The sequence below is a fragment of the Chrysoperla carnea genome, chromosome 5 (assembly GCF_905475395.1).
Source record: "Chrysoperla carnea chromosome 5, inChrCarn1.1, whole genome shotgun sequence".
In the NCBI taxonomy this organism is placed as follows: domain Eukaryota; kingdom Metazoa; phylum Arthropoda; class Insecta; order Neuroptera; family Chrysopidae; genus Chrysoperla; species Chrysoperla carnea.
Window position 1 is genome coordinate 1,814,241 of NC_058341.1, and position 21,530 is coordinate 1,835,770.

The 21,530-nt window shown below is 29.7% G+C and overlaps 1 protein-coding gene across 7 annotated transcripts in view; it reads left to right on the forward strand.

Moving 5' to 3' along the window:
• The window catches only part of LOC123300715 (protein unc-13 homolog B), a 367,411-nt gene that overhangs the window by 299,114 nt on the left and 46,767 nt on the right, over positions 1 to 21,530 (forward strand). For 6 of the 7 annotated variants that reach the window (XM_044883338.1, XM_044883341.1, XM_044883339.1 and 3 more), the window contains exons 1-4: positions 1,780 to 2,711; positions 2,927 to 7,809; positions 14,012 to 14,055; positions 17,291 to 17,381. In XM_044883338.1, coding sequence (XP_044739273.1) covers positions 2,054 to 2,711; positions 2,927 to 7,809; positions 14,012 to 14,055; positions 17,291 to 17,381 — 5,676 coding nt within the window. In that variant the 5' untranslated portion in view covers positions 1,780 to 2,053. Of the gene's footprint in view, positions 1 to 1,779; positions 2,712 to 2,926; positions 7,810 to 14,011; positions 14,056 to 17,290; positions 17,382 to 21,530 lie in introns of those variants that run through there. The other variant, XM_044883344.1, reaches the window with a different exon arrangement.

Sequence of the window (21,530 nt, forward strand, 5' to 3'; positions counted from 1 at the left end):
GTTTTTTTATGTAATTCATGTAGTTTCTTCATCAACTTTTCCTGGTTGGAACATTTTTTATGTAGTTCTAATTAACGAACAAGAACGCGATGAACAAGTAAAAACCAACCCCTATTTTTCTGTTGTCATATTAATTATAAATTCCTAACCCTTCATTAACTTGTACTGCTCTACTAATAATATAGTGCGTGCTCGCAATAATTATTTTGTCACTTTATTTTTATTTTGAAGAAAAAGTTTAAAACATTTGACATGAATTTATAATAAATGAGGGCCGACTATGTAAGGACTTAACCCTGGTCAAAACTTAATAAATTTATTTTTAAAAATTATGTCGTGCCATTATAATTTCCTTCTAAATAGACGATCGTTCTTAATTCGATACGTTTTATACTTTTATAATTGGGATTTTGAAAATTGTTTTTATTTTTTCAGACAGTTTTAAAAAACCTTTCCAAAAGAGAAACGAAACCTTCCGACAAAAATTAATTTTCGTAAAACATCGTTGTGACGTTATAATGTTAATTAAATAGTATGCACTCAGTATACAATTAGTAATTAGCATTATGACGTTACATGATCTTTTACGATCATTTTTTTGTCGGGCGTTATCGCTTAAACTTTTTTACAAAAATTTACGGATCAAAGTATATTCGAAACTTCACTATACGAACGATAAAGACTTTTCCTTGTAATTTAACTAATATCACAATTAAATAATGATTGATAATAAATGATTATATAAAATCAATTATTCACGAAAACATTGTACTTTCTATAAACGATTCATCATTTTAACAACGAACAGGCAAACATCAAAAAAACTAACAATGACTAATCAGAAAACTAATTAATTATTCACAGAAATACGAAAGTATATTTTACCCTCTTCTCGCGCGACAAAAAATTGTCGGGGTGAAAAAAACATACGAATTACAACATATATATTTTTTTTTAGTCCAGTCACTTCAACTTTTACACTAAAATAGTTCAAATAATTTTTTGGGGAAATTTTGTTAAAAGGTGAAAAATATTTCCAGATTTTTCAATAACTTTTTTGAAAACTGTATGCTTAATTTTCGTAATTGAAACTGGTACTGGTAATCGGAAAAAATAGACGGAAAATTTTATAGACCCGGAGTATTTTTGGTAATTACGAGTTGGTTGGGTTGAGTTTGAAGATCACAGAAAACTATTGTTGAAAATTTTACTCTCAAAAACTTATGTTTGAAACTATATTTTGTAACTTCCATATTCTTTGAGAAAATGGCCAAAAGAATCCGATGATCCTATGATCTTAAAGTTTTAACTGAACTGAAATTAATTTAACTAAAAGAATTTACAGTGGCTAGACTATTTTTCTTTTATGAATTTTACGTTTTTTAATAATAATTTCAAACTCACATTTCAAATAATTATAAAAGAACTTCGTTATTTTGAAATTCATTAATATTCAAAGAAAGTGTTTGAATATGTACTTTCTTTTTTCTTTTTTTGGTTGTGTGAAAGTGAAAAGAAACGGTTTTTTTTTTGTTATTTAATTAAATAGATTTTCCAAGAATTGTTATTTTTTCCCTTGCTTCAACAATTTATTTTTTTTACAGAAAAAATGGACGATGATAAATTAAAAATTATTTTAGTTTACAAAACGGACATAAAAAGCGTTTAAACGAAATAAAAAACTAGTGAAAAAATTTAAAAGAAAGGAAAAACCATGAGAAAAACGTAATGTGAGAACAGAAAAAAAGTGAAATTTAATACAACGAATTGAAAAAAACAAATATTAAAATTTTGATTGTGTGTTTTTTTTTTATGTGCTTAAAATAAAAAAGCTTAATTATGTTTCTAAAATTGGTTTTAGCCGTTAGTGTCTTAACAAAAATGAAACTGAACATAAATCAATGTTTAATCTACAAAGGACAGGGTGGGGGTTAAATGTGAGAAGAAAAAAAAAGCGCTTGAAAAATGAATAAAATAATTATTTGTTAATCCCACTGTGCGGAGGGTGCTTTGTTCTCAAACTCCTCCACAACCCATTCACCCCCCACCAAAAATGGAGTCCCTAACAAATAATCCGTCTGCATCACAAAATGCAACGGGTAGTGGTGGATCCAGCCAATTAAGTGGGAGTACATCCCACTTACAAATTACAAATTATGATCCCAATGTTGATTATGTAATCAACGATTACATGGAACGCTTGGGTACACGATTAAATATCCTGGAAACCGAATTAAAATACGCTTGGCGTGCTTTAGATTTATTATCACAGGAATATGTTAAAATGTGGGAACGTTTAGAGAAATTGGAAGGTTTGCTGTATGAACAGCAAAATGTGATTTCACAATTATTGGAATTTTATGCGGCTGGCGGTACGGTTATGGATTTTCATGGACATCAAGATGGAAGTTTAATTGATAATCGACTTGGTCAATTGGAGGTGATACGGGAAATTTTGGGTAATGGTACCGTGGAAGATGGTTTAGAAGAGGGTGTTGATGTTACGAGAGCATCAACAACGAATGTTATTTCGACGGTTCCATCAAGTCAGTTAGATTTGGAGCTAGCGGATTTAGGTATGGATGAAATGCGAATGAATCCAGATGAGGCATTTTATCGTAGTTTAAATCAAGCATATCGTGAAGATTTAGTTGAAGATGTTATTACACAATCAAATGAGCAACCACCTTCGAGACCGTCATCACAATTAGGTTCGTTTTTCTTCCCCATTATTGTACAAATTTTCTCAGAATAATTATTTTTAATTTACTTGTATCACAGACAGACAGACAGACACACTAACAAACCGATCAAGCCTGTAACAACCCTTTTTTTAGTTCGGGGGTTAAAAAATAATTATTTTGAAAAATAATTCCTGTATAATTATTTTTTTTTTAACTTTTTCATCACATCAAAATTTCCTTAGGTATGATTTGGGAAGAAGCCGAAGAAAATGATGAAAACAATTTAATAATCAAAAGTAAGGATCATAGTTTAGAAGATGATGAAAATGATCCAAATCAAGAAGTGTTCAGTGCCATGGATTATAAAGACTATCGTGGTAATTCACCATGTATTAGTGAACACGATATCGCTCAATTATCGCGTATTAGTTCCATTGATCAAGTGACAATTGAAAAATTACATGAATTAGATAGATTAACAACAAAATTACAAAAGGATTCGAAGGAACTGAAAGATCTTCAGGATAAACTATTAGAATCACCACATAGCAACAAACAACGACATAATAGAGATCTGGATGTTGAAGCACGCGCATTGGCCGAAGATACAAGTATCATAGATGAACAGCTTCGGCAAATGTATACATCGGACTCGATAGCAAATGAAAATTGGTCATTTTCAAATTCAGCCCGAGGTATTGACGAACTATTATTGTTAGCATCGAATACAAATATCCCATCATCATTATCGAAAAAATCCAATTCACGATTATCAATTGCCGATAGTTTAATTGGAACAGATGCTGAAGTAGCTGAAACGTTATCAACACCAGGTGGATATCGTACTCCAACATCACCTCGCCGACGATTACATATTGAAATTGCAACGTGTGATCCACCGTATACAACGGTTACGGGTCGTTTAGCATATAGCAATGCCGTACAAAATGCCGAAACAAATTCAGCATCGAGTACATCGAGTAAGAAATATAGCAATGAATTTCTAGATTTTAAGCAAAGTCTAGACAAACCATCTTCACCGACGCTGTCCATCACAAGTCTACGTACACGTCAAGATGGTTACATTGATATTGCGACGAACGAACAACATTCATCGCCTAGCCCACCTCCACCGGCACCTGGTGATTTAGATTCGTCATATTTATTACCGAAGAGTCCAGCTCCAGTCTTCCAACAACCTCAACAATCACAAACGTCAATTAATTCACATGATCAACCAAGTTCGACCAGTATTACGAACAATCGTTTACAAAGCCCACGTAATCAGAGTCCAAGAACATCCCCGAAACGGGATAAATCAAATATTGTTGCTGCTAAATCTGATTCAGGTTTATCATCGATGAGTGGATGGTCAAGTTTAGAAAAATCTCCGGGCAGTCCAAAGAATTCACAAAAAAATCCACAACAAGTACATCCCACGCCAATATTTCCGGAGCAATTTACCGATAATTCTGGTTTATTTGCAATGCGAAATACTGGACCATTACAGGTACCGGTTTGTAATGCAATATTACCGGGTGGTCATCATTTATCGGCATTCACTACCGTGAAATCACCATGTAGCTTAGAAACAACGGAAGGTTATGGTAATTTTGTCCCTGCTCCAGCACCATGTTCCGATATAAATGTTAGTCCTCGGAAAAAGACAAAACAGTCAGAAGCACAACAAGTTCAGCATAGTTCTCCGGTCACAACTTACGGTGAATTTTTGTATCGTGACGAACAACCGACAATTTACTCGGTTGCCGGAAGCAACAAACAAGAAGCTTATACTTCCGTTTACACAAGTAATTCAGCCAGTTATATAGCGCAAACAATTAATTATCCGGATTTAATTGGAAATAATGAGCAAAATAATCGAATCCCTCCAGAGCCTAATTATCATGCGCATACGACAATTTGTTCAGCAACAACCACAACGCCTTCTGTACATACAAGTAACAAGAAATTGGTTCGTGGATACTCAACAACGACTCCAATTGTTCAACCCCCACCACCACCACCAAGTTCGGAGGGTTTGGCAAATCATGAAGGATATAAAACAGCTATGTATCGTACAATGTTCCCAACGGGAAATATTACCGATGCATTAACTTATTACCCGACACAATCAGCACGATATGACCAAATTACAAATCAATTACAACAAACTAATTACAACGATCCAAATGCATGGTTAGCTGCGTCAATGGATCCACAGAAAAAGAACGAAGAATACATTGATCCAAGACGGTACCATCAATTACAACAGGAACAACAAATGCGTCAACAACCGATTTATGAAAATCAACGAATTATCTCACAGCCATACATCACTCCACCAGAATATGACCAACAGAATAATTGGTCAAAACAACGTACTGAAATACCATATTTAGACTTAGATTTACGTAATCGAAATTTACAACAACCAAATGGACAATCGGAGTATTATGATACGACTGGTGGTGTTATTGTCTCACAATCAGGTTACATCTCAATCTCATCTGATTTCAAGGGAGATCAACAGCGACAAGATTCAGTGAAATCAAATAAAAAATTAAAACGTACAAGTACGCTAAAATCAGCGATGAGTTCTGTAAGTTCATGGCTCCCGGATTTACATTTATCACGGCGGCATCGATCTCATTCGTTACCATCCGGTGTCTCTAAGGAAGATTTACAACAAAGTGCTGCGGCAGCGAGTTCTTCAAAATCAAGTCAACAAAGTACACGAAGCTCGACAGCATCGTTGAAAATCTTCCGTGCACCATCTACCGGCCTAATGTCTCGTAAATCGAAAAAACGTTATGCCCTAGTATCCACTGTTTCTGGTATATTACAAAAAGCAAAACGGAAAAGTCAAAATTATTCACAATCATTATCTGATCCTGAACAGTCGGAGAATGAATGGAGTATAAGTGGTGGACGATCGCCAAGTATTGCACAATCTGAAGACGATGAATGCGATGTATTTCAAGATACTGAGACACTATTTGCAAAAGTTTCAACGAAAAAATCATATTCCGAAGATTATGACAATGAAAATAAAGAAAATGATCAACAATTACAGAATCAAGATCAATTTCGACAAAATCAGCAACAAGAAGAAATGTTTCAACGAAATCAACAAATGTTCCAAGATAATCAACAGCAGATGTTTCAACAATCTCAACAACAGCAACACGAGATGTATCAACGAAATCAGCAACAAATTTATCAGCAAAATCAACAGCAACAGCATCATGAGCAAATGCTTCAACAAAAAATGCAACAAGAGGCGTTTCAGAGAAGTCAACAACAAGAAGCATTTCAACGAAGCCAACAACAAATGCAGCAACAAAACTTTCAACAGCAAGAAATGCATCAACGAAATCAGCAACAACAAGAAATGTACCAACAACAAATGTTTCATCAAAATCAGCAAATGTACAATCAACATCAACAACAATTAATTCAACAGCAGCAACAAAATCAGATATCTCAGCAAGAATTTCAACAGCAACAGCAAATGTTGCAACAGCAGCAATTATTACAACATCAACAACAGCATCAACAACAATCACAGCAACCCCAACCACAAATCCAACCCCCAAATCAATTAAATCTAGGATCAACAGTTCAAAGCAGTGAATATGAATCAGAATTAATGTGCCCCGAGGAGGAAACTTCTGGTAAAAGTACTGGAAGTGGTACATCAAGTACGGCACTATTTTCTACTATCGGTGAAGTCGTTAATAAAAAAAGTGGATCCGAGAAAAGTGATGATTCCACGACAAGTGAAACAAGAGGACCATTTCCTCCCGTAATAGGTGGTGCTTCCATGGAATTTGCCGTATCTAGAGCGTTAGGTAAATATCGACGAAGACAATCTTCTTCCGTATCTGATGATCAGACGGGTCCAGAAGATCAGTTCATTCGTAACGAAGATAACATTTACGATGAAGTAGCCCCACCACAATTTGAACCACCGGCAAGTGAGCCTATTGAAATTGTTCCTCCAGCACCCCAACCACCTCATCATCCACCCCCAGTTAAAGTTAGTAGTCTTGAGAATCATACAACAAAATTACAAGAAGAAACAGTTCCAGCTGTAGCCGAAGGAAGTCCTTCGGCAGCCAGTGTTCGAATGAATCGATTTTTTCCACGACATCAGCAAAGCTTGGAAATACCACGAGATGATGAAGACACCAGAAGTATCCATTCATGGCGAAGTGGGTCGCGTGTATCGTCGCGACGACAAAGCACTGAAGATAGTATTGATAGCGAAGATGAATGGTATTGTTATGAGTTAAGAAAATTAGAAGAAATGGAACGACAAAAGGAATTAGAAAATGAAATGGGTGAAACGTTACAAGAAGTACCTGAAGATGACTCTTTTGAACCGGATGAAGATGTTAAAGAGCGAATGTCATTCGTCTTACGTGAATTACGAATGAAAGTGAAACCAAGAGAAGGAGTTATCGATGAACGTGAAATGAAAAAACAAACTGTTGTATCAGCAAAGCACCGTGAAGAACAAAAGCGACGACAATCAGCAGGGCAATCTATCGATATCTTTGCAAAAGTAACAAGCTATCATCATTGGAAAGACGAAGACTTACCAGAAGAAGCAAAACTAGCAATTCCAACACCAGAAGAATTAGGTTTAACCGAAGAACATTCTTCCGGTGATACATCAGGACCAGACAGTCCAAATCAAAGTATGGATGAATTAGAAGATGACGAAATTGCCGCCAATGAAGCCGAATTACAACGATCACGTCGTAGTTCCAGTGGATCAACAATGCGACAAAACGAGCGGTTAAGTCGTGAAGGTTCAGTAAGTGTTCCACCAAGTGAAGTTTCAGTGAGTGTACGTGAAGGATGGGATAGTGAAGAAACGGTTACTGTACGAGATGAACGACCTGGTTCAAATGATACCGGCACAACTGTTTCTTTACCGAAAATACGAATTGATTCCAGTTCAGCAAGTCCAAATGCAAAGGATAGTGATAAAGATTCCGGTCCATTGGGTAGTAAATGGAAATTATTGAAAGCGTTAAAGGAGCGTAAAGCTGAGGAGAAGAGTAATCAAGATAAAATTCAAGAAACCACGACCCCAACGTCAACGGAAAAAGAAACAGTAAGTACGACTAGTATGATGAGTATGGTACAAAAATTTTATGAAATTCATGTAAAAACTTAAATTTAAGTTTGCTAATAAGTTAAGATTAATTCGTATTTTTGGGCACTAAATCATGTTTAGAAATGTAAGTTGTATTCACCATAATTTAAGTATAAAATAATACATTATGAATCCCTGATTAGTATTCCTAAACAATAAAAATTGTGGCTTATTTATTACAATTTGATACCCCATTTTTATTCTATAATTCAAACAGACATTTAAGTCAATTTTGTACTAGGATTTTTTGACACAAATGAAAATTTATAGATTACCCAAAAAAAAAAACATAAATGACTTGAAAAGAAAATGTATACTACTTTTTCATTACATTAATTAGAGTTTTTATAATACATCACTTTTGTGTTGGGGATTTTTTCGAAATTAACTCCCAGCCCGCCCAAAATTTTGTGAAAATCTGTTTTTGAATCGATTTTCCATTCTGAAGTAAATTTTATATTTATCTTTAATAAAAAATCTACTGATTGAGAGGGTTTGGGTGGTGAATTTCGGAAAATATCTTGTGTTTATTGCTTAAAAGATTGTAGTAAACATTTTATTAGTAGTTAAAAAGAATATTTTGTGTTCAATCATCAAAAATAAGTATTAGAAGTAGAGACTGTTTTATTAAGAAGCAAACGTAAGTTAAATTAGGAATTTTTAAAGAAAATATTGGAAAATTCGTTAACTCTTGCGAGAAAAAAAAAGTTTTTTTGTCTACACTACCTTAATGGGTACGTCATAATGACTGTAATTGAAATCCGTGTTGATAATACGAAAATTTGGCTAGAAATTCGGATGGAATTGAGATTTTTGGAATAAAAAGAAATTACGAAAAGTTCTAATTAACTTATAGAAAGCAAATTCCTTAAGAATTTTTGCTTTTTAACATAAAAGTAAATCATGTTTCACTTTGTCCACTGGTGCGGTAAAATTTTGATAAAAGCTCTACGCACTCGATAGGAAAAACATCAAAAGCAAATTCATTTCAATAATAGATGTAGAATCTTTTTTCTGAAAAGAAACAAATAACACGTAGTCGATGTTTTTACTCAGAAAAGCAATGGTTTTTTTATTAATCGTATTTTAAAAATTTCTCGATCGATATTTTATGAAATTTTCAATATTTTCCTTAAAAATTATTCGATAAAATATTAAGAAAATAACTAAAAAATACACCAAGACGCTTATTTAGTATGTAGACGGTTTAGAAAACTCACACTTTGTTGTCAAATAGTTTGCAAAATGTCCCCTAAAATGGTAATAATTGACCCAAAAAAAGGCCAATTTCCATTTATTAAAAATAATTAGTCAATTTTGTCGTAGATAATAATAAAACAATACACTTGTTAAATATTTATAATTAATTTTGAATAATTTTTTTTTTTTAATAATTTAAAAAAGCTGAAATCCATGTCAATATCATTTGAAAAAAAATGAATAAAAAATTAAAAATTATTAATAATAAATATTATATACAGTATTTAATCTAAATATTATTATATATACATATTTAAAATTACAAAAACAAAATCAAAAAAAAAAATTATACATGAAAATATTATATACCCCTATTATTATTCTATTAATCTATAAAAAATTTTGCAAAAAATACCAAAAAAATGGACAAATAAAAATTATAATTAAATCTAAAAAAAATACAGGAAAAAAAAATTTACATATTTGCTACTATAACCATTTATATAACTACTACAAAAAAAAAAAATTAAAAAATTATTAAAATAATATTAAAAGGTTTTCTATTAAGCATGTCCGAAGTTTAATCTAAGCATATACAAGTTGTAAATAATGATATCTTTACAAAATTGGAATTTTTTCAAGGATATTTCCAGCAATATTGAACGACGCATGAAAATTACTGAATTTTTCATTGAAAATAATTGTCCACGAGTCCGATTTCCAAATGAGGTCGAATCACTAAATAATTTTATCGCTCAAGGTCTGGTCACCGAAGCTGCGGTTTCTATATGACCGATTTTACAATTATATACAAACATATACCTACTGCAGTTTGTTTAATTTAAGCTTAAAGTACAGACACTTTTAATGAGCATGAAAATTTCTTAATTTTTCATTGATAATAATTGTTAACGAGTCCAATTTCCACGATGAGGTCGAACCACTGAAGAATTTTAATTATCACTCAAGCTCTAGTAAACGAAGCTACGGTTCCTATTTGGCTGGGAGTATAATTATATCAGACAAAATAATTATTCAAATCGATTAGTCAAAAACTCTTTCAAATTGATTTAATTGATGTCGTATTTAATACAGCTTAAAGTACGGACATTTTTAATGGAAAACCCTTTACAAAAATAATTTGAAAGATAATTATTAATATAAAAATTATTTATTACATAATTACAGTAATTATTAAACAATTTGAGTTGTTTTTTTTTTTTTAGTAGAAAGTAGTTTAAAAAAACGAGACAAAAAAATTTTCAAATAGTGAAGAGCTTTAAATATTTTGTGTGTATTTAATTAAAAATTAAATTTATAAACAAAAAAAAAGCTTTAATTTCATATTTTTTTCATTATTTTCATATCATGGAAAATTCATTTTCATATCATGAAATACATTTCAATGAGAAAAAAAATTTTATATATCCATTAGTGTAAAACGTTACATTAAGTGCTTTATATTTTTACTAATTTTCTTTTGGAAAAATCTGTGAAAGGGAAATCGTGTAAAATTATACCATACAGTTCTTTTTTTGTGAAATGGTAAACTTGAAAACCTGGATTTTCCAAAGATCGTGAATTATAGAATGAAATTCTAAGATTTCAAACAGTTATATTCTAAAAAGGTTTGGATATAGAAAATAATCTAATAATTTTTATAATAACCAAGCTTGTAGAAAACACAGAAATTTCCACATTTTCGCATAGATTGAATATTTGTTTTGTAATTGTGTGATAACGAATTCTTGAAAAATTCCGACTTAGGAAAATGTAACAACTTATTCTTTCTCTTTCGGCTGTTTATATTAAAAACATTTAGTAAAATTTTCCAATGAAAAAATTCGTTTTTTCACATTTCAAGTTATTTGAATAGAAAATAAAATTTGATAGAATAAATTTACGTCAGAATTAAGTTAGAAAAATTTTCTGATTCTGTTCATATGTCAATCATAACACATCTAACTTTATTTAAATTTTCAATAATAGATCAATTTTTCCATGAAAAATAGTAAAAATATAAAGTACATCAAAATACAATTATAGTTTATTTTTTCTATTCATCGTATTCCAAGTTAAAATAATATTTTACTTTTATAAAATTGTGTGTAAAATTCACTTCACGTCTTAGTATTGCAAGCAAATTGAAAATAATTTTGGAATGCTATGAATTTACAAAAATAAATTATACAATATATAAAATATATGATCTTAACTTCTACAAAAAACATACACATGCTTCCAAAAAAAAGTAACTACAAAAATATTAGCTTATACAACTTTACTATACACGAATAAAATGCTTAATAAAATAGTTTTTCATTTTGAAAATAGCTAAAATGAAGACTGCAAAATATTTCTGCCATATTTATATATGTATTTAACTCACTATTTTGTAAATGCCTCTCCAAAAAGTTGGCTTTCTAAGAGGAGATTAATTTCTATCAAGCTATGGTCTATTTTACCACAAAAGGTTAACCGTTAATAACCGTTCCCATGTAACAAAGCAATTTATATACAAGCTGTCCCAGGAGTAACGAACACCCTTGTTACATAAGGTTGCAAATAAAACTCTAAGACGAAAAATTTAGCTATTAATTAAAATAGGCAGCCAGTCAGAAGCGCGCTACAGTGGCAAGACAGGAGAATTCTGGGCCTAAAATATATTATCAAGTTTAAATTTTAGTAGATAATTCTTCAACTAATAAGATAATTAAATAACAAAATCAAAAATCATTTTATGTGACAGACGAAAAAGCGTGGTTTCCGCCCGACATCCTAAACTCCACTCGATATCTTTGTTAAAAAGTTTCGGGTGAAATAGCTAAGAATTTCCTTCGAGTGAAAAGTTAAAATGAAAATAAATTTAATAATTTCCTACATGTTTAATTTCTAACATTGAGAGTACATTTTTTACTGGGACAATATTCCTCCTCTGAAATCGATCGATTTTTCTCTTTAAAGCCAATTATTAGCTTCTAGACTTTAATATTCTTCAGATACACATTAATTATTAGCTTATTACACAGTGGTAAATGCTTTCCTGTTTAAAAAACAAAACTAAAATAATAAACCATTCTAAAACACACATGAATAAAAAAAATATTATAATAAAAATAAAAATTTAATATACTAAACTTTATTTCTTGAAATTAAAATATTTATATTCATATCTACCTCAAAACCGTCTTCTAAAAAACATTAAACTAACTTGTATTAATTAATTAAATAAACTAATTAATTTAGAAAAAATAAATACACATGTTATATTTAAAAAAAAAAAAGAAATTAACACAAGTTTTAAGAAAACAAAATAAAAAGTTTCCTGTTATATATAATTTAAACAAATAATATTTACTTTAGCTACTAGCGATGATTGCACTCACCACACATTTATAATAATTAATTATAATAATAATTAAGCTAAGATCATTTATTTTATATGCAAAGTTTTATTTATCTTCATATAATTTTTGTCTAGAATTTCGCTGGTTAAAAGAAAATACTCTTTTTAGTGACGGTAGAACTATAATGATCCAAGTAATATTTTTACATTTGTGAGAAAAAACTGAACCAATTTCGGAAGTCATTGCCTAGTTTTTAGTTGTTCCGTATACGGAACCCTAATCTCGCACTTAAAACATGGCTAAGAACTCTTCTCATTAAATTACCTTTCCACAAACAGACAGACAGACACACATAGGGGTTTGAATAATTATAAAGTAGATGAAAGCGAAATTTCGACTTAAAAGTTTTTCACGATATCTCAAAATTGAAAGATTATTTGGTATTGAAAACAAAAAGGTCCAATGAATGACGTCGCATGAAGGGTAAATATAATGCAATCTCATCATTACTATCTAAAGGGTATTTACAATAATAAAGAATACATACTGTTCAATTGTGGAAATCTGGTCTAGACAAAAATTATAACTTTTTTTTTCACTACATTTTCTCTCTTTCTACATTCATATCATCCACATTTCGCACATATCATTAAAAATTCACAAATTTTAGATTTGCTCACTTAGAAACTAAACAAGAAAAAAAACAATTTATTAGATTTAAAAGGCCTATTTATTATTAATAAATATATTTATTAAAAAACAATATTAAGTCCTTTTTTGTGATGTGTGATAAATTTAAGTTGTTTTGAAACACATTTTTGGCTGTTATCAAAATTTGAAACGAAAAAAATATTTCTAGTTTATTAGTGATTTTTTGCTTTGAGTATTTTTAAGAAATTCAATAATTTTGAAAAAAAAAATTATTAAAAGATAAAAAAAAATTGCGTGCATGGTTTAGAAACTGCCAGAGCAAATTTAAAAAAAAAAAAAAGAAACTCATTATAACTGTTTTTAGAAATTGTCAGTCAATTATTCTGAGGCGAAGGGTAATCAATGTTTTTAATCTTTAATAATTTCGATGTAATTTTTTTTATTGTTTGTCCAATTTCATAAAATGGCGAATATTTTTTTGGTTTGGCAGTTTCTAGACTATAGTTTTGTTTGAGTAAACTTTAAGTAAAAACCAAAAAAAATATATATAATATCCGCTAATTCTACTTTTAAGTATGTGTTTAAGCTTGAGAAATAAAAACCATTATCGTAGAAAATTTAAAGAAAAAATGAAAATACAGAAATGCTGTACGAAAAAAAAAATAAATTTGTTTTTAAAGTTTTTCCTTTTTAGTAGAATTCCTAAAATTTTTTGGAATGCAAAATCAAAGCAATATTGAAAATGTTAAAAAAAGAAAAATTGTTAAAACATAAAAAATTTATTATGCTATAATCTGACTGTGTTAATTGTACAAATTTTAATTTTAAAAATAAAATTGTTTTTTTTAGTTCTTTATAATTTAATTTATTAAGGGGGGCTTCATCCAAATGTCCTTTTTTGGATTTGGATGGGGCTTTTTTTTGGATAACTTTTAATTTTTTTTATTTTATTTTTTTTTTAGAATGGTGGTGGTCCGGGCGGCGATGCCGGAGGAAGAGCTAATGGGTGAGTCAAAACTTTTTTTTTAATTATCTCCTCCTCTAGAAAACTTAACTAGAACACTCTATGTAGTTTTTTTCGATAATAAACGTCGAATAATGAATACCTACCTAGTAATTCATAAAACGGCATGTCGTTCTAAATTTTAATTCACATGGACATAATTCTTTTATGAATAATTTATATCTAATAAATTTTAATTAAAGGTTAAGCTTATACCTTCTAACTTCTAACTAACATACCTCACCCCCTCCCACCCTTTTTAAACCTATATTTACAATTAAGGTCAAGAATATATATCTATATCGTTTATACACTCATCTTGTTACAAAATTGACAGACAATGGAGTGTCCCAAAAACTACCGTTAGAGTTCTCTTTCATCGGTCAATTACCAAAAATCAGAATAATACAAACAGTACAAATAAACAATGTTTTTCAAATTTCATGTCAATAGCCATCTATGAACAGTAATCAGAAGTAGCAAAGATCAGAATCAAAAGTTAATTAACCAAGAGAATCAAAAAAAATCTATTGGCAGGGAAAACCACAGCCTAGTTGATAATACTATAAATACTTCAAGATAATAAACTATAAAAATGTATCCGTTGGAGCATATTTCCAAATAGGTAAAGGAACTTTCTTGTTGATAAGAATACGATAATTTTGGCACTTTCTGTATACAGTCGTTAGTAGTTTAAAACCTTTTGTAAACTAGTTTCTGAAGTAGATATCTTGTAAACTACCTTTTAATATGAGAAACACTTCAATTCTATATTCATCATCAAATTCAAATGAATGAATTCAAAATGGAATCTCCCCAAAATTGTTTCTTGAATTATTTAAAATGTAATTATCTACGAACAAACTCTTTATTGAAGAAATTATAATATTCATGAAGATAGTTAATTCGATATAATGTCGTTTTATTCAATTTAATTTAGGTTTGTGTCTTAGATCCTTCTATATATCGATGTACATAATGTATTCTTTAAAGCCGTTTAAGAATACTGTCTATTGGAAAAATCCGGCGTCAATATGACAGTCATAGGCAGGCTTAAATCTTTAAAAAAAAGAGGCAGCGGTTGAAAGGCTAGACTATTAAAAGAGTGGACTTTGCAAATAACTATAATAGGCTTGTAGACTAAACTTCAGGTCAAGTATTCTGACGCCACGGGCAGAAAAGTAGAGTTGGTTTTTGAAAATCTTTAGAAGTACCCAAAACGATTAAAATTCTTAATTAAATAAAAAGGGAAGGTATAGATTAGTAACGTTATTGCCCGATATCACCATAGTTGATACATATAAGAATTTGTTTTGCTAAAATGAGATGGGAGACAATCTTTGAATGCTTATAACTTCTACGTTTTCGAATCAATTTTAATTTAACTTTCTAATTTTGTCATGGTATCAAGTCTAGTTTTACATTTTTATACCATGTATAAATGAAATATACATAGTATATTAAGTTTAGTCCCAAGTTTGTAACGCTTAAAAATAATGATGCTAGGAAAAAAATTTTGTCATAGGTGTTCATAAAATCACCTAATTAGTCCATTTCCGGTTGTCCGTCCGTCTGTGGACACGATAACTCAAAAACGAAAAAAGATATCGAGCTGAAATTTTTACAGTGTACTCAGGACGTAAAAAGTGAGTTCAAGTTCGTAAATGAGATCATAGGTCAATTGGGACTTGGGTCCGTAAGACCCATCTTGTAAACCGTTAGAGATAGAACAAAAGTTTAAATATAAAAAATGTTTCTTATCAAAAATTAAACAACTTTTGTTTGAAACATTTTTTCGTAAACATCACTGTTTACCCGTGAGGGCGCCAATTAGGCGGAAATTTTATAATATGTACTATACTTGATTATCAGTTATGTATGTGTCACATGTTTGTATGTGTAATGTGATAAAGAAATCAACACTGACTATGCATGGTATTTCAACAATTAACTCAGTCAATTGTTTGTTTTCACTTGTTTATGTTTAATATGAATACAAATTCGAACTCAAGCAACTACCGTATTGGAAAACTCTTCTGATTTTTATGAAATCGCGATTATTGAGACTCTACTGTATTTGTTTTAATAATAAATAAAGGTGTATTGTATATATATGAAGGTATTTTATCAAACAAACAGCTTTAAGCTTACAATGTTTGGTTCACACCTGTAATAAATATTTCAAATCTCATATCAAGATTATTGATTTGAAATTGTTCAAATAAATAGGTTACTTGAATGAATCTCTATCTCTTCTGCTATATCTATGTAAATCGACATCTGTATCTTTGTTTTGTTCTTACTCGATTGCATGTATTTGATTTTCGTTGTATACAATACGTCAAAAACACTTGATGCTGTTTCATGTAACACAAAATCATTTTACAGGAAAATCAAGTATTTGTAAACTGTCGAAATGTGTACATAGATTCATTTATTTTAAGATGAAGAAATATATTTTAAGATTGCAATAATATCGTGCTTGCAATATAAGCAATTGTTACGGGAGAAAATATAGTGAAGTCCAGTAAAATCAATTTTACATAGCCCAAATTCCATCCAATTATTCAAAAACTACTCGACAAGAATGGTGCACATTAATATCTTTATAAATTATGACTCATGTATTATTCTGATTTCTGGCTACAATGTTGTGAAGTTTCATTAAAATCCATTGAGTAGTTTTACGTGCAAGCGTAACAAACAAAACAACAAACTCACTTTTACATTTATAATATTCAAGGATTCTCCAATTTTCATAGAAATCCTTTTCTAAAGTAGGTTATATTGGCTGTCCACGAAGGACACACTTAGGCTATAAAGCCCGTTGTGATACCATAAATGTGTTTTACCACCTTTCCGCTGATAATTTCAGTTATCAGCTTCCCAATTTCAGAGGCTTAGTGCACCTCCTTCATGCATATACCATGCACTACACCAACCCATCACCATACCGCGGAAACTGAGCTAATAGGGCGACTTTTCTAAAGTAATTTTGGCTGAAACAAAAAAATCTGGGTCACTGTTGGTATAACCGTTTCGTATCTTTTAACGATTTTTTTACGAAAACTGATTCTACGAAAAAGACATTTGAGTTTTGACGATAAATTTAAAGAAATATTGAAAATCCAGCCGTCAATTGTGAAATTATTTCTATAATTTCACAATAACAATACGATTCATTTCTTGATCAATTTATTTTATATTAATTATTTAATTATTATGTTTTTTGTTGCAGTCATCCTGGTGACAATCCATTCTACAGTAATATTGACAGTATGCCGGATATTCGACCCCGGCGGAAATCAATACCACTTGTATCAGAATTGGTAAGTTACTTTTTTGCACAATTCATTTCTATTCGTTCTTCTTATTCTTATTCTGTGTCTTCTTCAAGAATAATAATACAAAAACTTATAACCGCATATCATCATACAACACACCACCAACATACCTATAAAATCATTATATTATACTTATTGACAAGTGAACCATAAAATTTTAATTTCAGGGTAAAAAATAAAGAAAATTCTAGAAATGAGGAAAAACAGTACAGAGTGTTCAATGTAAAACGGTGAAAGAATAATTGGTTTTGTAATTTTTGGCATCTATTGCAAAGGTTTTCAAAAAAAAGGTTCTTTTTCAAAAACAATTTTTTATACCATGTATATATGATATGTATCAAAGTATACTAAGTTTAGTCCCAAGTTTGTAACGATTAAGAATACTGATGCTACTAACAACATTTTCAATTGTCTGTTCGTCTGTCTGGATGTGCTTAGAATGTAATAAGTGAAATAGAGTTCGTAAATGAGCAACATATTTGAACTAGGTCTTTGGTCCGTAAGATCCATCTTGTAAACCGTTAGAGATAGGAAAAAAATCTCTTTAAAAAATGGTCCTTATAGAAATATAAACAACTTTTGTTTGAAACATTTTTTCGTACACATCACTAATCACCCTTTAAGGCGCAACTCAGGCCCCTATATTTTTTTTAGTATGTATTATATGGGAATATCAGTTCTGTGTGGCTATCTAAGAGATGCTATCTTTCTTAAAATATACTTGAACACTCTGTACATCTTAAAATATAAGAAATTTTATCTTCTTACCTTTCTATTTTTATGAAAGAAGAAGAAAAAAACGTATGTTCATGCAAAAAGATTTTTTATATTCTTCTAGATAATAAAAATTTATTACATATTTTATTTGGTATCGTTTTCAAAAAAGAAAATTCCTAATATCTTGTTTCGTAGCCTTTGTCGTACCTCTCAAAAATGTTACCCCCTAGGATCATATATTTATTTAAAAATTTAATTTATCTCTTGATGAAAATTTCTAACATTTTAAGAACAATTGAAATTTATCCAGAACATTCAGGTATCCAAAAAAAAGTCTCTTAATTGATCAAAAAATTTGCAAATGACGCATATATATACCAAATTTGTGCAAAAGTCGTTTAGTATTAGAAAATAATAAAAAACACTCAAAAAATTCTAAAAACAATTTAGAAATATATTCAAATTTAAATACAAATTTTTGGAATAAGTTATGTTTCTTAATTTTGGGTACAAGAATATCCCAAAATCAACATATTCGGATTTCTAGCGCAATAAGACCTTTAGAAATTATTGAGTAGCTCAAGTATGCTCGAGAATCATAATCAACGAAATTCGTTTTTCAGTTTTATATGATTTTCGAAGCAACTTCCACTGATCAAATTTTCCATCTTTTTGACTTGAAATAAAATTCAATTGTTTTTAAAAACGTAAGAGAAATTTTTAGAACAATTTTACCCATTCCAGAATTGATTTCTACCCCCATTCCAAAATAATTTAGTTTTAATGTTTTAAATATATATAAAAATCTGATGATGATTGTTTTAGTTTTGATGTGAAAATCATTTTCCTATAAACATTTTCCCCAAAAATACAACAAAACCATTAAATATTTTATGTGTTATTTCTAAACTTCCTAAACTACTACATAGAAATAGAACATTTAAAACCATTCATTTCCTGTTTTGTTTCGTTTTTTTATACTCTCTTAATAAAACTATTTCGAATATAAACTAAAAACCTTTTTCTATATAAATGTAATGTGTAGATGAGATATATAAAATTCTATGTTTACATTTTCCTCATAATTTTCATCCCTATTGTTTTATTGTTTTGTATATTAGACCGTAAGATAATGATCAGAAGTCAAAGTGACCCTTTTTGGCTTCGGAGAGAGGTTTGAAAGTATATCCGATTTTACTAACTGCCATGTTTATTGAAAGAATGATAGAACCTAATTTAAAATACGATATGCAACATAAACCTTTCAAAAGGAAAAAGGTTGAAACCTTATTTCTTAGCCCGTCAACACTGGCAAGGGTTTAAAAAATGAGAAACATGTTATTCTCATATTGCAATCATAGATTTAGTCTCGTTTTAGCCAAGAGTGAAGTTTAAAACCTCTTCCAAGGCTGAAGCAATAAAATAATGTGCTCCCAAATTGGACATTATCTTACGGTCTAGATTATTTTATGATTATAAATATAAATTAATTGGATGCTCTTAAAATTAAATTAAAATCCATAGAATATATTAAATAATTCTTAAATAATATTTACCTTTACAATTCATATTTTTGAATTAAAATAAAATTATTAACATTTTTTTATTTTAATTAATCATTTGTTTTTACGATTAATATTAATTTAAAATTTATATATAAAATAAAATAAAACTACGATAACGCAAGTGAGCGTTGAAAAATGAACAAGTAACACTTAATTATATTTAACAATTCTCTTTAATTAAATTTAACTCGACAAAGTTATTTATCTCAAGAAAAACATCAATAATAACCGAAAGACTATGACGTTTTAATTCAATATGCTCAAGTTTTGTCCACACTTTTATCGGTTTGACGTCGGTTGTATTTGTTGAATGGCCATACACTTGACTTGATTCGACCATAAATTAATAAATGTCTAAATTTCTAGATCGCAATCTGTTAAGTTTTCAGGCAAGTATATTAATCTTGCTTTAAAACATGTGTTTAAAAAGAAACTTAGTAAATAAAAGCTTAGCTAAGCAAAATGATAAAAGGGTTTTTGTCATTACATGACCTTTCATGTAGTTCGACTTCAATATCTTCTACAAGCACACTGAGTGTCACACACACAAAAAATTGTCATGTATAAAGGTATGGGAGATTTAGTACGGTGTTCAGACAGTCTTGCATAAAATTTCATCGTAAAAAATTTAAGAACCCGTGAAAAAGATTCAAAAAGCCAACTTTTACTTTGAATGACAATCTTTTAAAATTAAAAAGCTATAAAATAAAACTGGATGGCTGGAGGACACTCTGTAAAATAGACTAGTACACCTGTATGAAGCCATATTATTGTATAATCTTCGGTTCATTAAAAAAATAATGTATCATGTATTTTTTTTAATAAATAATCCGGTTTAATTTAAATTTTTTTTTAATAAGATAAAGAATTTATTAATCGATAAATTAAACGAAAAATAGGTGAAAATAAAGTATTTTCATTTACTAAAAAAGGATGGAAAAATAAGTGAGAAATTCGATCAGTTAGTTCTTGATTTTCTTAGCGTAGCATTGTCATAGTCATAGTCATAAAAAACTTTTTTTAAACAATTTAATTAATCGATTTTAAAACCTAAAAAAATACCATAAAATTAAATTTAATATTTACTTTTAATTGCATCATTTTAAACCATTTATATTTATAATTTTAAAATAAAACAATCCTCAAAACGATACTTTGTATGACCCCCTAATTCACCTCCCCTTAGTACCCCAGTCATCCTCCCCTGTAGTAGGTTTCGATATATATATATATATATATATATATACCCTTAACCTTTTTTTACATGTACCCCTATATTTATTGTCATCAAACAAAGCAGCAAAAAAAAAAACGAAACTTTTCATTAATTAGTAATTAAAATATTTTTGATGTGTTTTTGTTTCATAATATTTATTTTTCATTCAATGTCCTCCTGTGTTTTTAACCACCCCCACCCTTATTTATTAAAAATTTATTATTAAATATATCCCCGAAAAAAAAAAAAGAATTTGTAATGAACGTAATCATATATTCTCTATTCTCCTTTCATTTAATTTGTGAAAATGTTAGATGTTTGTGGATAACATGGGCGGAAAATTTATATGAAAATTTAATAAATAAATGAAATATGCAGGTATAACTGTTATTCTCATCGAAAAAATTTATTATAGTCCTGAGAATAACGTATATTTTCGAGAATTATTTGCATACAGTTGAAAATTATGTAAGCGTAATCATAAAGAAGTCCAATTAACTGCTAAATAAACTCGGAATTAATTACAAAATTTCACAAACGCGGCTAGTTTAATCAAAACATTGTTAACCTGATCCCTAGGCCACACATTAGTGGAGTATTCTCGCTCGGTATATACAATGTGGGCCATTTCAATCT